This window comes from Nicotiana sylvestris, chromosome 10 (genome assembly GCF_000393655.2).
Source record: "Nicotiana sylvestris chromosome 10, ASM39365v2, whole genome shotgun sequence".
Taxonomy (NCBI): domain Eukaryota; kingdom Viridiplantae; phylum Streptophyta; class Magnoliopsida; order Solanales; family Solanaceae; genus Nicotiana; species Nicotiana sylvestris.
Window position 1 is genome coordinate 131,435,373 of NC_091066.1, and position 14,118 is coordinate 131,449,490.

General features: G+C 34.5%; 2 protein-coding genes across 2 annotated transcripts; one reads left to right on the forward strand and one right to left on the reverse strand.

Moving 5' to 3' along the window:
- Window positions 1-848: 848 nt before the first annotated feature.
- On the forward strand, window positions 849-5,756 carry LOC138879962 (uncharacterized). The gene is made up of 11 exons (XM_070159612.1): window positions 849-1,052; window positions 1,935-2,762; window positions 2,867-3,070; window positions 3,260-3,391; window positions 3,474-3,579; window positions 3,668-3,748; window positions 3,880-3,945; window positions 4,079-4,415; window positions 4,523-4,649; window positions 5,317-5,690; window positions 5,750-5,756. Exons 1-11 carry the CDS (start codon window positions 849-851, stop codon window positions 5,754-5,756), a joined length of 2,466 nt encoding a protein of 821 aa, XP_070015713.1.
- A 1,117-nt stretch (window positions 5,757-6,873) lies between these two features.
- Window positions 6,874-7,647, reverse strand: LOC138879963 (uncharacterized). The gene is made up of 2 exons (XM_070159613.1): window positions 7,522-7,647; window positions 6,874-7,317 (listed from the first exon to the last, which is right to left on the reverse strand). The coding sequence occupies exons 1-2, from the start codon at window positions 7,645-7,647 to the stop codon at window positions 6,874-6,876; spliced, it is 570 nt and encodes a 189-aa protein (XP_070015714.1).
- Window positions 7,648-14,118: the final 6,471 nt, after the last annotated feature.

Here is a 14,118-nt window from a genome sequence, read left to right on the forward strand (position 1 = left end):
TTTATTAAGCAAAAAATCACAAAAAATAGTCATTTTTACATATTTAGATTTTAGCCTTTAAAATTAGCATTTTTCTTTAGTTTTAAGTTAATTAGTCGTCTTAATGTTAAAAATAAATAAATAATTTTAATTTCTAAAAATTAGATTAATTTAGGATTTAATTAATTTAATTATGATTTTTAAAATTAAAGAAAAAATGAAAAACAACAAAGAAAGAAAAGGGGAATTAAGCTATTTTGGGTCTAATTTCGGATATGGGCCAAATTTGCATGGCCCAATTCCCTAAAAAATGTACAGCCCACTTCTCTAACTTACCCAAATCCCCTACCCTTTAATAAAAGGTATTTTTACCTATCTATACCATATATCAAAACTTATTACCCTCAATGTTTAAGGTTTGTGTTTATTACATTTAAGCATACCAAATTACCATTTCTATACCATAATTCAAATTAGGGATATAATTAAGGGTTCATTTTTATTAGGCATAATTATAGGACTGTATCTTCACATTATTTGGTTTACCCGCCCCTCTCTCCTCCCACCCCCTACACCCCCTACGATTTACCTTCAGTTCCCCACCCCCACGATTTACCTTCAGTTTTTCCTCCATTCTCGTACAATCTCTTCTCACCCACAATTACCATCACTTTCTTCTCCACTTAATTACCTTCAGTTGATAGTATCCCCCACGATTTGAATTCACTTCCATCTTTGTCTTCAACTCCTAAATCATGAAAAAAACCAACACTCCCCAAAAAAAATCATCAAAAGCTATATTAGCTGATATTCCAACCTTTGATTTGGGTGTTTTAACACCAAAATCACCACCAAAAAACCCACAAACGATGCATGCAAGTGAACAAACTACTGGTATTTCATCTCCTAGACAAATTCGTGCGGAAATGAGAAGCAAGCATTTGCACGATGTTGATGTTGGTGGAGTTGATAAACTAGTCGACAATCAACTGAAACGTAAGGGGAAAGAGTTGAGTGTAGATGACGATTTTGTAGATGATTCTCCCAAAGTTCCATCTGTGAAAAAACACAAGGTCTCTCCTTCTTCATCAAAACCAAAGAAGAAGAAACACCTAAAAAAAAGTACCAAAATTGGTTAAGGAAAAAATTTCAATAAAGGTAAACACTATTTATGTTTCCTCACTGTTTTGTAGTTTGATTTTGGTTGTAAAAATCTGTTGTTCAAGTGTTAATTTAGTGTTCAAGTGTTTTTTGGCCAAATGTGGTATTGTCCTAATTTTGTAGATTATTTTTCGCAATTTTGTAGGTTTAATGGAACTGTGATTATTAGACAGTGTATACTGTAGTTAGTTTGTAGTTGATTTGTAGTCTGATCGTTAAATTGTAGAGATGGTATTTTTCATTGCAACCTGTATTGCTGCTACATTTAACTTCATTCTAAATACAATTTATCTACATGTTGTGAGTTACTTGAAGTAACTGTTACATTCTGTAGATAATGTTTACAAGTGCATTGTTCTTCTTTGATTGTTCAAGTGTATTTTGGTAAAATGTGGTGTTGTCCTAATTTTGTAGATTCTTTGTCTCAATTTTGTAGTCTAATTGGAACTGTGACTCTTAGACAGTGTATAAATGTAGTTAGTTTGTAGTTGATGTGTAGTCTGATGGTTAAATTGTAGATATGATATTTTTTATTGTAACCTGTATAGCTCATATATTTAACTTCATTCTAACTACAGTTAATCTACATTTATGTGAGATACTTGAAGTAACTGTTACATCCTGTAGATAATGTTTACACGTGCATTGTTCTTCTGTTATTGTTTTGTAGTTATAGGTGTGGGTAGGCTATTCTTCTTCTAGTTATATTTTGTATTTGTCATGTAGTTATATGTAGATTACTGTTTCCTTTTTATGCAAACTACTAATGTTCATTAATTTTATATTTTCTACAGAATGGACCTTACTTTGCACAACAAAATGTTGATTATGGTGTGCTTAGATTCCACAGTTTGTGTGATCCTAGCATACCTAGCCAGATACAAGCTTTACTCTCTCCGAATGCTTTAAGGGTTTTTAGAAAAACTTGTTTTGGTTACTTATTAGGTCTCCCCAAAATCTGTATGCAAAACCAATCACTTCATCTTCTGATGAAGTATGAATTGACAAAGTCTACTGACTCATATTTTTCAGTACTATTTAAGGGTGAAAAATTGAATTTTTCCTTGAGAGAATTTGGGTTGATAACTGGTCTTAATTGTGTGAATAAGTTTTCAGACTATGGTTACACTTCCACCTATGTTAGCCCTTTAATGAATACATATTTTCCGAACAAAGAAAGGGTTGAGAAATGGCATTTGAAAAAAGTAGTGACTAATAAAGCATGGGCAAACGATGTGGATGCGGTGAAGTTGTGCATTCTTTATATGTTGGAATTTTTTGTTTGTCCTTCTGATAAAGACCATGTGACTTTCATAGACAAGTTTATGTTCTTTCTAATAGAGTCTGGTAATTTTGAGTCATACCCATGGGGTATCAAATCCTTCAAGCAGGTTATTGAATCTGTCCGACATCGTCTTAATCCCCATGTACATTCTTATCTGATACGGGGATGCTCATTAGCCTTGCAAGTGTGGCTATATGAGTGTTGCTCGTCCGTCAGCACCGAGCTTGCTACGAGATGTTCTGAATCTATACCTCGCATTTTAAGATGGTCAGCTACAAAGGGGCAGATTTGGTTAACTGCAATTGAAGAGAAGATGATCAAGCCTGAGTGGATCAAGGTATTTTTTTCCACTTTTGTGTGATGCTACAATTACATTCATAATAACTACATTGAATCTACATTTTTTTGTCACTTGAATTAACTGTTATTTTCATCATTCAGTTCACAAACATGATTGAATCTGGAGAAGAGCTTGGAGTGCTTAATCTGCCAGACAAGATTCAATATGAAGATGAACATGGTGCTCAACCATCACATGTTCCAACTGCTGCTTCTCCATCATTTGAACCCAAATATACAGATTGTCAAGAGGACATTGAATCTGTCAGTAGCAAGCTCATGAAGTTGGAAAAGGGGATTGTGCAGGTATTATGAATAACTACAATATATTGACATAATTTGCTACATTTTGACTTCATTACATAACAATTATAGTATGTTATACATTGTAGTTAATTTGTGGTATAAATCTATAACAATTATAGTTTGTTGAATTGTAGTGTAACTGTAGCAGTTAGAATAAGATTACCAACTAATTATATATTTAATTTTTAGGTTGATGTAAAGTTAGATGCCTATAGGAAGGATGTTTTTGAGGAACTCTCAAGCCTTCGAGAGTTCATAGATCAATCTTTGAAGGGTGTTATGAATGTGATAAACAAGAGGTTTGATTTGGACGAGTCAAAGGTAAGAATTTACATATAATTTTGTACTAAGACTAATTAAGACATATGAATAAAGTAGTCTCAAATATTCCCCAAAATTGTAGTTTGCTGGTAGTTCAACAAAAAATAATTACCAACATCAAGGAGATAACAACCAACAATTCCAGTTCAATGCTGGTGATCAACTGCATGGAAGCACAAGCAATACAGGTATCTACAAAATTCCTGCATACATATCTACAAATTTCAAGACAACATTATTAAATTATACTAATCATTTTTTTACTATGTGTTGCAGCTACAATTTCTCCAGAACATTTTCAACCACATGTTGACTTATATCCTGACTTCCAAGAAGCAGCTGAGGCATATAAAGCAGGTACAGAACCATTCCTTCATTACAATAAGGTTTTTATGCAAAATTTTAATAATTTACACCTTAACTACATATTCCTACATATATCTACAATTCTCATTCCCAATTATTCATTCAAGCTGATGTTTCACCAGAACATCTACAAGGAAATATTGAGGAAGAACCAGTAATTGATGAAGTGGCTGAGCCACAACAGGCAGGTAATATATTCTCTATATTCTCTATAACTCCATAATACTGTTCATATCTACATAGATCTACACTTATCTACAGAAGGTGAAGTTCCATAGTCGCCAATTCACGGTGTGACTGTGACTGAAGTTGTTCCTGAAGGCATTAATAAAAAAGTTGTTCCTGAAGGCATTGAAAACAAAGGTTTGACATTGGATGACTTTGAGCTGCCAGAAAACTTATCACAGTTGGTCATGTATGGCGAGCCCATACGAGATGAATCAACCCCTGTTCATCCCGGTAGAACAAGGCAACCGGGAAAACATGCACGATCACCTTTCACATCTTTGTATAGTTCTGGAGGCAGCACATCTGTTGGACCTAAATTTTTTTACCTCAAGCACCCCTTCACAAGTGTCATAGGTGAAAATGTAGATCCTGAATTGACAGAAAGGTTCACCAACTGGTTATACATTCGTAGTGATAAAGTATCTAGGAGGTATGAATGCTTCATTTTACACTGTCTGTTCACCATTTTTATACTTTAAAATTGTAATTCATTTTGTAAATTTTTTGTATTTGATCATCTTTTTTTTGTTATTACAGGAGGAAATATTACTTTTCCAAGAAGGATAACCAAATCAAGCCTTGGTTGGATTTTGGTTGTGAAAAGATTGATAAGAAGGACTGGTTTTATGACCTTGCTCACCCCGGACAAGTCATCAATAACACAGTAAGTATAAAGAACATAATCATTCACAATATCTGTTTTGTCTTCAGCTGTGTAGTGTAATTGTAGTTTATTTTTCAGCTATGATGTGTAATTGTAGTAATATTGTAGACAACATATATATGTTACTATATTTATGTCTCAGCTGTGAAATTTTGCTTTTTATGGACCTTATGTATCATATGTGATGATGATTGTATGTACAAACTGGAATTTTGGTACTTTTGACTGACTTGGAATCTCCGTGTACCACAACTGTAGTTACCTTGTAGTAATATTGTAGAGCTTGTGATTGTGCCTATTAATATTAACTGTAGGTTGAACTTGCTGATTATTGGGAGCTTAAGTTAGGTGGTATGTTTCATTTGTTCCTCTGTATAGTGAATAAATGTAGACAGTGCATAAATATAGTTAATGTGTAGTGTTTTGTAGTCTGATGGGTCAATTGTACATATAGTACTTGTTCACTATGGTTCATACAAACTACAATTAAACTACATTTTGTGAGGAACTTGGACTAACTGTTATATTTCTGTTGTTATAGTGTAGCTAATTTGCAGCAATCTGTTAGAGTTTTTAATAAATTCAAATTGTAGTTAATCTGTAGCTGTCTTGTAGACAAGTGTGGTTACACCGTACCTTATTGTATATGTTTATTCTATTTTGGCAGCACATTGATGTTATTATGTATTATTTGCGAAAAAGAGGCAAATATGGACCCAACAATAATACTAGGTTCACAACCACGGATTGCTTGTTCAAGACAAAGATTGAAAGAATCTATGACAAGTTCATAAGTTCTCCACCGGAACAAAGGTATTCGGTTGTTAAACCCGAGGATGATGTTGGAGAATATATTCTTGGGTACAGAATTCTTGCTAATGTTGCCTGGGATCTTGTTGACTATGTGCTCATGCCTGTGAACCTTGTAGAGAACTTCCATTGGTTGTTGCTAGTTTTTGACATAAAGGACAGACAACTTTATGTTTATGATTCCATGGTGAGAGCAAACCGTCATAAAACAGTAGAGACATTGGTTGACAAGTTTTCAATCATTATCCCTCTATATTTGCCATGCACTGGTTTCTATGGTAAACGTAAAGACATTAACTTCAAGAGCACAAAGGCATACATCGAAAAACCAGTTACGGACCCTCTCGACATACAATGGATGGTTGCTGAGATTCCACAACAAAAGGAAGGCTCAGTGTAAAAAAATAATCTCCCTTTCTATATGTTTAATTTTTTTATTTTAATCATTTGTTATATAATGAAAAATTCTCATCTTATGCAGCGATTGTGGTGTATTTGTGGCTGCATTTGCGGAGTATGTTAGCCTTGGAGATTTGGCAATCCCAAAGGAAGATCTTTCTGATATTGACCAACACCGTAGACGCTATGGAGCTCTACTGTGGGACTATGCAACAAAGAAGCAAGAAGATGGGTCAATCAGTGAGAGTGAGGTTACTGGCAGGCTAGCAAGGAGGAAGGGTGCTCCGGCAAAAAACGAGAGGACTAGAGTGCAACGAAAGAAGAAATAGACTATTGTGTTCCTAGTTTGGTCTGTGAAATTTGGTAGTTGAATTGGAAAACAATGTAGGAAATATGTCGTTTTGGTTTTCTACAACACTTTTTGTTGATTACATTATACTCGAGTACTCTGATTACATTTTTACAGCAACAGCTTTGTCTTACAATTTGACTTTAATCTTCAAGTTATTTTTATAAATACCTTCAAGTGCCAAGTAATATCTGTATATAACTGTCATTTGTTACACAGCAGAAAGATAAAATAAATACAGGAATCATATAAATAATTTAGCCATTTTTTATCAACAAGGTTTATCAAAAAAATTCAATTTATCTACATTTAAACTACGTCAAACTACATTTTAACTACAACTCCTCTACATATGAATAACAGGACTACAGTTCTAACACAGTTAAACTACATATTCACTACAATCTGGATACAATTTACGTTGAATGCATTCTTTATTAATATCAGTTTTTTTGTATACAGTAAATATTAAAGTTTAACTATTCTATAAAAAAAAGACAACTTTAGATGCTTGACAGAATACATAAAAACATAAATAGTGCAGATACACAAATTGATGTTTATACTTCTTATTCATCTTCAAAAACTTAAACAATTACACAAGAAAATCCGATAATTTGAGCTCACTAACATTTATTTTGAATAACTATTCTAACTACATGATATTCATTTCTTTTTCGGCGCATTCTTGCAAGTTCTTTTGTTATGCCCTTCACCTCCACAATTACCACATGACACCTTGTATTTCTTTGACTTTATTTCATCAAATGTTTTATATCTTTCCTTGTGAGGTCTCCCTGGCTGCCTTTTATCTCCCGCCGGTGGCTTTACTACCTCATCCAAAATATGTTGTGGCACTTCCCATTTGCCTTCATCAGGAAGAGGATTTACTGGCATTTCATAGGTAAGCAGAAGGCTCTTCCTTGTGTAATACGGAGAGCAATAGTTTTCGTATGTTTCATTCCTATGCCTTAATGCTGCCAAAGCATGCGCACATGGAAGTTCATCAAGTTGGAATTGTCCACAGCTACATTTCTTGTTTTCTAGACACACAATGTACCGCTTCACACCATCTAACACAGTATGTATATGATCTGTTGAAGCCCTCACCTACAATTGAAGACCAAACAGAAATAATAATACATCAATCATTAAAATGGATTATCAACAATTTACCTACAAATCAGCAACAAATATATTACAGCTCATCTACAAACTATTATTACCGACAATTTGACTACAGTTTAACTACAATCTGGAAAAACTGCAGCTAGTACTTTTTTGATTCTACTGCACCAAAAAAAAATATCTTACCCTTAGTTTCTGAGATAATGTACTGTTGTCTTCCAATTCTTTGTTGTATTTGTGACCAAGGTATGTGAAAGTACCCTTTGCCTTCGATAACTTTTCTTTTGTCCAACGTTCAAGAAGAGTCCTCATATACTCAAATAGATCAAATATTGGAAGCTCTCTTGCATCTTTTGTTACAGCATTCAACGACTCGGCAATGTTTGACGTCATAGTAAAAGTTCTATTTACCGTTGCATGTACTCTTGACCATCTATGATAGCCAATATCATATAGGTAAGACTTTACACGCAGGTCTACCTCTTCAATCTTCAACATCCTTTCATTAAATTCATCCATAGTGTATGACCGTGCTGTAGCAAAGTACAATTCATGTAATTGTAGATGTCCCTTCTTGAATTTTGACCTTATATTTGTCCATATATGCCACATGCAAGAGTAGTGTGCCAATCCCGGATAGACAACTGATGTTGCCTTCAGTATACTCTCATGCCTATCTGAAACAACACACATTGAAGGTCTTTCACCATATGCCTCCTTGAATTGCTCAAAGAACCACTTCCAAGACGCGTCGTTTTCAGAATCAACCACAGCATATGCCAAGGGAAAAATAGTACCTACATTTTTAAGACATAAAATATGATTAAATAACAACTACAATATATATTGAGAAATATAGACATGTTAACTACATTCTTTTATATAACTACAAAATAACTACAACATAACTACAATTTAACTGCATTTTAAAGACTGTCTACAAAATAAGTACAAAATTATTCCATTATTTACCTGCTGCATCCATGGTGCTTGCTGTCAGCATAATCCCCCTGTAGGCTGACTTTAAGAATGTCCCATCAACCACTACTACCGGCCTACAATGTTGCCAACCATTTATTGATGTACAAAGAGCAACAAATGCGTATAAGAAGCAATCATCTGCTGCCTTCTTCAATTTAACAACAGAACCAGGATAATTCTTCTCAAGAATATAAAAATATTTGGGTAATTTGTTGTAGGAGTCACACGGATTCCCTCTCAAAAACTGTAAAGCTTTTTCCTTTGCTCTCCATGCTTGCATGTAGCTTAGGTTCAGTCCATGTTCGGATAACATGTCAGTTTGTATGTCCTTTGGTGTGTAAACAGTCTTAGGATCACAATACTTTGGAACGACCATGCTACCAAGTACTGCTGCAGTACGTTTGCGCTGTATGAATGTTTCGTCCATTAGGCAGCATGTGTGTTGACGGCTGAAACTTCTTATCTTGAACATTGCCGAATCATTAATTGACGTTGCCTTGAAATGCCATTTACAGCTTTCAGCAACACATATAAGCCAGTAGCTACAAAAGAAATACAATATTTACACAAATTTATGAAAAAACTACAATTAACTACAAACTGACTACAATTTAACTACAATTTATAAAACCCACCTATCTTCAATCATACACTGATTTTGCTGATATATTATCCACAAATAACTACATACCTTCTATGACTAGATCTTTTTACTCTGAACTGGAACTTGTGCATCACTGAATAATTCTTCATTGCAGCAGCTACTGTTTGCTTGTCCTGATAAACTTGTCCTTCTTCAATATATGTTTGCGTAGATTCAGTTATTATTTCACTTTGATATTCCTCTATAGCTGGTGAGGATGGAAATTCAAGTAAGTTTAGGGATCCAGACGAACCTGCAAACAATAAATTCATAAATGTAGTTTCTATGTAGATAATTTTGAAAGCAACATTGCTTTATCCTTTTCAGTACTATGTGAGCTTTGTAGTTTAATTGTAGGTAATTGTAGTAATATTGTAGATAACATAGTAACACCATAACTCTCTGCAATGTCGAATCAAACATACCTGCACTGGTGCTTTCATTGTTGATTGCCAATTCCATATTGAAATCTCTTACGCTTATACATAAAGGATACGAACCTAAGTTTTTATTCTCCTTTTTGGTTTCCATGTAAGCACGAACCCCCATATCATTCCTAATCTCCATTGGAGGACAATTCTCGTTCACAATGTATTTGATTTCTATAATTTTATCCGATGTATCAATCGATAATTGTTCTGCAATTGTAGAACTGAGAATTCCGTAGTTTGCATTATCATCTACCACAATGGCATCAACTTCAAAATCTCTAAATCTGCCATAGTTATCCCAATTACCATTCGATTTCAGCATTATTGGGATTTTTGACATGATTTCGTGTAGTTGATAGGAAAAAAGACGAAGAAGAGATATAGTTTCTACAATTTGAATACTGATATCGACGAAGAGCAATTTTGTACAATTTGAGACGAAGAACAGATATAGTCTCTCTTCAGTAATTGTACAATTTGATTGCGTTTTTTGTGAAATCTTTTTCTGTTGAGGAAGGAGAGAATTACGCAACTGATGCCTTCATCAGGAAGAGAGATCTCCTTCATTTCAAAATTGGAATAAAATCCTTGACAGAATCACATCAGATTTGGTGCCTTCATTTTAGGGCTTTTTAATGGCAAAATCTACCTATTTTTGGATTGGTATATAATTTGTAGTAAAAGTGTGGACTACATGGGTAAATAACAAATTATGAACATTTTTGGCAATAATGTTTGATATATGGTATAGATAGGTAAAAATCCCTTAATAAAAAACCTAGACCTAGACCTAGACCCAGGGACATCTGATAAGAAAAGATCAGAAGCTCCCTTCTCTGAAAAAGGAGAAGAAAAAAGAGAACGAGACCTCCCCTCTTCAACAAGAGCCGCTGCTCCTCTTACCTTCTCCATCTCCGACTTTACTGAAAACCAAAAAAGAAATTAGGAGCACACACGAAATGGTTGAAACAAGAGAGATGAACAACTGGAATTTTGAATTGAGAACTGAAAGTTAATTCTTTTTCTTGGGTTTTTCAAAAGAGCTGTGAAATCCGAATCTGCTGCTATTTTTCTCCATTTGAGTTGTTGAACTTCATCTTAAAGTTTTGGACCTTTATTTGGTCTTCTTCCCTTTCCTGTTCTGCTTGTGAGGTAAACATCTACTACCTCGATTTTTTTGTTTTGTTGATGTATTGAAGGTTGTGATGCAAAATGCTACTCAAATCACTTCTTGTTGCTTTTCAATATTGAAATACCATGTCATATTCATAAAACTTCTATCTCTCAAAGTAGAATGAATAACTAATTCTTAATCTTCACTGAGATGATAGGTCAAATATAAATGCACAACAAATGCAAAGAAAGTGATACATTCCCTTTTTGGTCATTTTTTTTTACTTCTCAAAAGTTGAAAAATCTATTAGTCATGTTGAAGAATGTTGTTGTACCTCTGCTGCTATAATGGACGTCGTAGATAGGTTGATGTCAGATTTTTCTTGCATCTCAGAATTTTAATTTCTGAATTTTCAGTTTATGTACATATTATTGTGGGATTGTGGAAGCTTTCATGGCCATTGTATTTTGTTGGTTCTCGTGTTTGACTTTAACCTGTGATGAGAGTAAAGATGATCAAATATTTTCCCTTGCTCACCTTTGAAGGGCGTATTTATGACATTCTTGTTAAGAATTTTTTTAGTTGCTAATTGAATTACCTTTTCTAAGCGGTTATTGTTTTTTTTTCTTTCTTTTGTTTTCATTCTAATAGTTGGTAAATAGTGAGTTCTTCGTTCCTGACATCAAAATTTCCTTTTGCCAGATAGCATAATTTCTTTCCTTTTAAGCGCACATTTAATCAAATTATCGTGATTATGCACACGTTCGCGTGACACGATTGCGATTTTAAAAATGAATATTTGTAACTTGATTTAGGCGCGACTTAGTCTATTATCGTGAATTTGTATACATTCACGTAACATAATTGTGATTTTTATAAAATAAATCGAGGTATGCGTTCGTGTGCAACTTCGACCAAACTTTCTTAATACTAATAAAGCGTGATTAATTGTGGACACATGCGCGTCATGATTCTTGACGCACCAAATGAAATGAGTACACGTACGTGTGACTCCTTTTAAGATAATTTCCAAAATTACGAATAATCAAGCAACTAAAAGCGGTTAAAGGGATAAATGCACATAGGCCCTAAAATGAGTAGTTGAACAATTTAAGCCAAGTATAAATTGCTAAGCGACCGTGCTAGAACCATGGAACCTCGGAATATCTAACAAAATTCCTTATCTAGAATTTCTGGTTCGCAGACTTTTAAATAAAGTCGAAAATTTTCTCGATTTGGGATTTAAAAATAAATCGGTGACTTGGGACACCAAAAATAAATTGTTCCAAGTGGTGACTCTAAAAATAAATAAATAATTTCATTTTGAATAATGTCACTTTAATTGGAAAAATTCCCTTATATACCCTCTCGGGTGGTAAAAAGGAGGTGTGACACTGTGATTTGTGTTCTGATTTCAAGAGTGGTTTCATACTTTTCTCAAACAGTTTTACCACCAAACTAGTTCTTATTTTCAAAAAACCTTTTCACTCCTAAGAGTCCTCTTTATACTGTTTTACCAAAACCTTTTCAAAACTATGTCAAGCACTCTCACTTTGCTCTTAAGTCAATAGGTTCTGCCCCTCCAATGTGTGTACTGCCTTGGGATCCTTTTGAGATTCCTTTGAACACTGGCACACTGGGGCTGACCATTCCACACTACACATACTCAATCCTTATTGAAAAGTCTAGGTGTGAACACTGCTCGGGATCTTTGAGGTCCTTAGGGAACTCTGACACACCTGGACATGAATTTGGCTATGGAATCCTTGATATTTGAGACTACTGAAGGCCTGGCATTCCCAGGTTTGCTTTGGGCCTGCTTCAGGCTCTATATATCTTAGTTTACATTTCATTTATGTAAATTATTCAATCATTGGTCTGTAATGATTATTTAAACAAGTATTGGGATAACTAGTGAAAGAGAGGGTAGTTGTATGGTACTATGGGGTAATGCTGGGTAGAAATCATTTTTTAGGCTTTACATTATGCAAGTCTGCACTAGAAATCATGTTCTAGGATTGGTGTGTCTATTTGCATTCAAACCATGTTAAGCCTGCGCACTAGACATCCTGTTCTTAGAGTATTCACGTTTATAACCTCAACATACTACATGTCATATATCGCTATTCCAGCTTTGATTTTGCATAAGTACTTTCACTTAGAGATCATGCTATTAGTTTAATAATCCTGCCTTAATAAAAATAGTCATCTCCTGTATGCATTAGATACCATGTTTTCTAGGAACTCTATTTGCATTTGTTTGAATCATGTTTATTCCGATCACTATCTACAAAAGGTTTAAACAGCTTCCCCACACATAGACATCATGTATCTAAACACAAATTGATATAAAGCACCTATTATAACTTGTATTACCTATATCAGCATGCTCATAGGTTGAACAATCTCAAACTATTCAAATAGTTCCTGTAATTGTGATTACATATAGTCTCCACGCCTAGGCAAGCCTTAGGTGATTAACGTCCTTATATAAAACTAGAAACCACGTTTCAATTGTGTATAAACTGCTTAAGTCTTACATGTTTAAAATTAGTAGGCAAACTGATTTGGACCCTGCCATTGAGTTTTGAAATATTGTTGCAAGATCTGTGTGTTAATGTTCACCTAGATATCTTGTCCTAGGATTCTTTATAGAAATTATCTGAATCTGTGTTTTAGACGTGCTATTTATTTGCCTATATACATGCGGAGGTAAACATGAGCCTTTTAACTGCTTTTCCCTATTTTCTTGTCCTACATGTTATTTGTTTGTCGCCTATATTTTTGCATTTTAAATACCTTAGGTTTGTCTAGAACTGCCCAGATTTAGAGGTCCTAAGCTCCTCTAGGACCACAAGGAAGGGACGAGTAGCAGTACGCTTAGAGGTCGTTAATCAAACTTGCTTATATAACCATCAAGGGGAGGGTAATGGATAGTAAAAGGATATGATGACCTGCGCACTAATGTCACGTGTAGCCCCTCTAGTTAAGGAGGATTACCGGGCATTGCATAAATTGATCCTGTAGGCTAATCAACTTAGGACTTCCCTTTCCCAATTTTTATATGTGGTTAAATTTTCTAAACTTCCTTTTTCTTTACATATATGCGCGTTTAAGTTGTCCAAACCTCTTTTACCTTTATTATCTAAATTCTCTTGATCATATATGTTTTTAAACTGTGAAAACTACCTTTATTTGCAAATATGTGTTAAGACTGTTTACTTGTTAAAATGACTAATTCACATAGTTTAAGTTTGGCAGGGACCTACCATTGTGGACCGCGAGGGGTGCCTAACACCTTCTTCTCAAGGTTATTTCGAGCCCTTACCCTATTCTCTGGTAATGCAAACTAGTTACATGAGTTAATTGCTCTAGGTACCCTAACGCACCTTAATCCGTTAGGCGGCGACTCTTCAAATTCAAATACCCAATTCCCAAAAGGAAATGAGTTGTTCCCCCATGAATCTCGAAACCCGGACTCCGTGAGGAAAAAGGGGGCGCGACAGCTTGGCGACTCTGCTGGGGATATTTTAGGCTCTTACCATAACAAACTTATTTTTGTGAATTAATCTAAGCATGCTTTATCCCGGGTACCCTTTCCCCTTTATTTGAAT

Excerpts from the sequence above, each read along its gene's own strand:
- LOC138879962 (XM_070159612.1), top strand. The coding sequence starts at position 849 with ATGCATGCAAGTGAACAAACTACTGGTATTTCATCTCCTAGACAAATT. Across the intron at positions 3,580-3,667 it reads TGGAAGCACAAGCAATACAG|CTACAATTTCTCCAGAACAT; the intron begins GTATCTACAAAA and ends TATGTGTTGCAG. Across the intron at positions 3,946-4,078 it reads GGCTGAGCCACAACAGGCAG|GCATTAATAAAAAAGTTGTT; the intron begins GTAATATATTCT and ends TTGTTCCTGAAG.
- LOC138879963 (XM_070159613.1), bottom strand. The coding sequence starts at position 7,647 with ATGAGGACTCTTCTTGAACGTTGGACAAAAGAAAAGTTATCGAAGGCA. Across the intron at positions 7,318-7,521 it reads CATTATCTCAGAAACTAAGG|GTGAGGGCTTCAACAGATCA; the intron begins GTAAGATATTTT and ends CTTCAATTGTAG.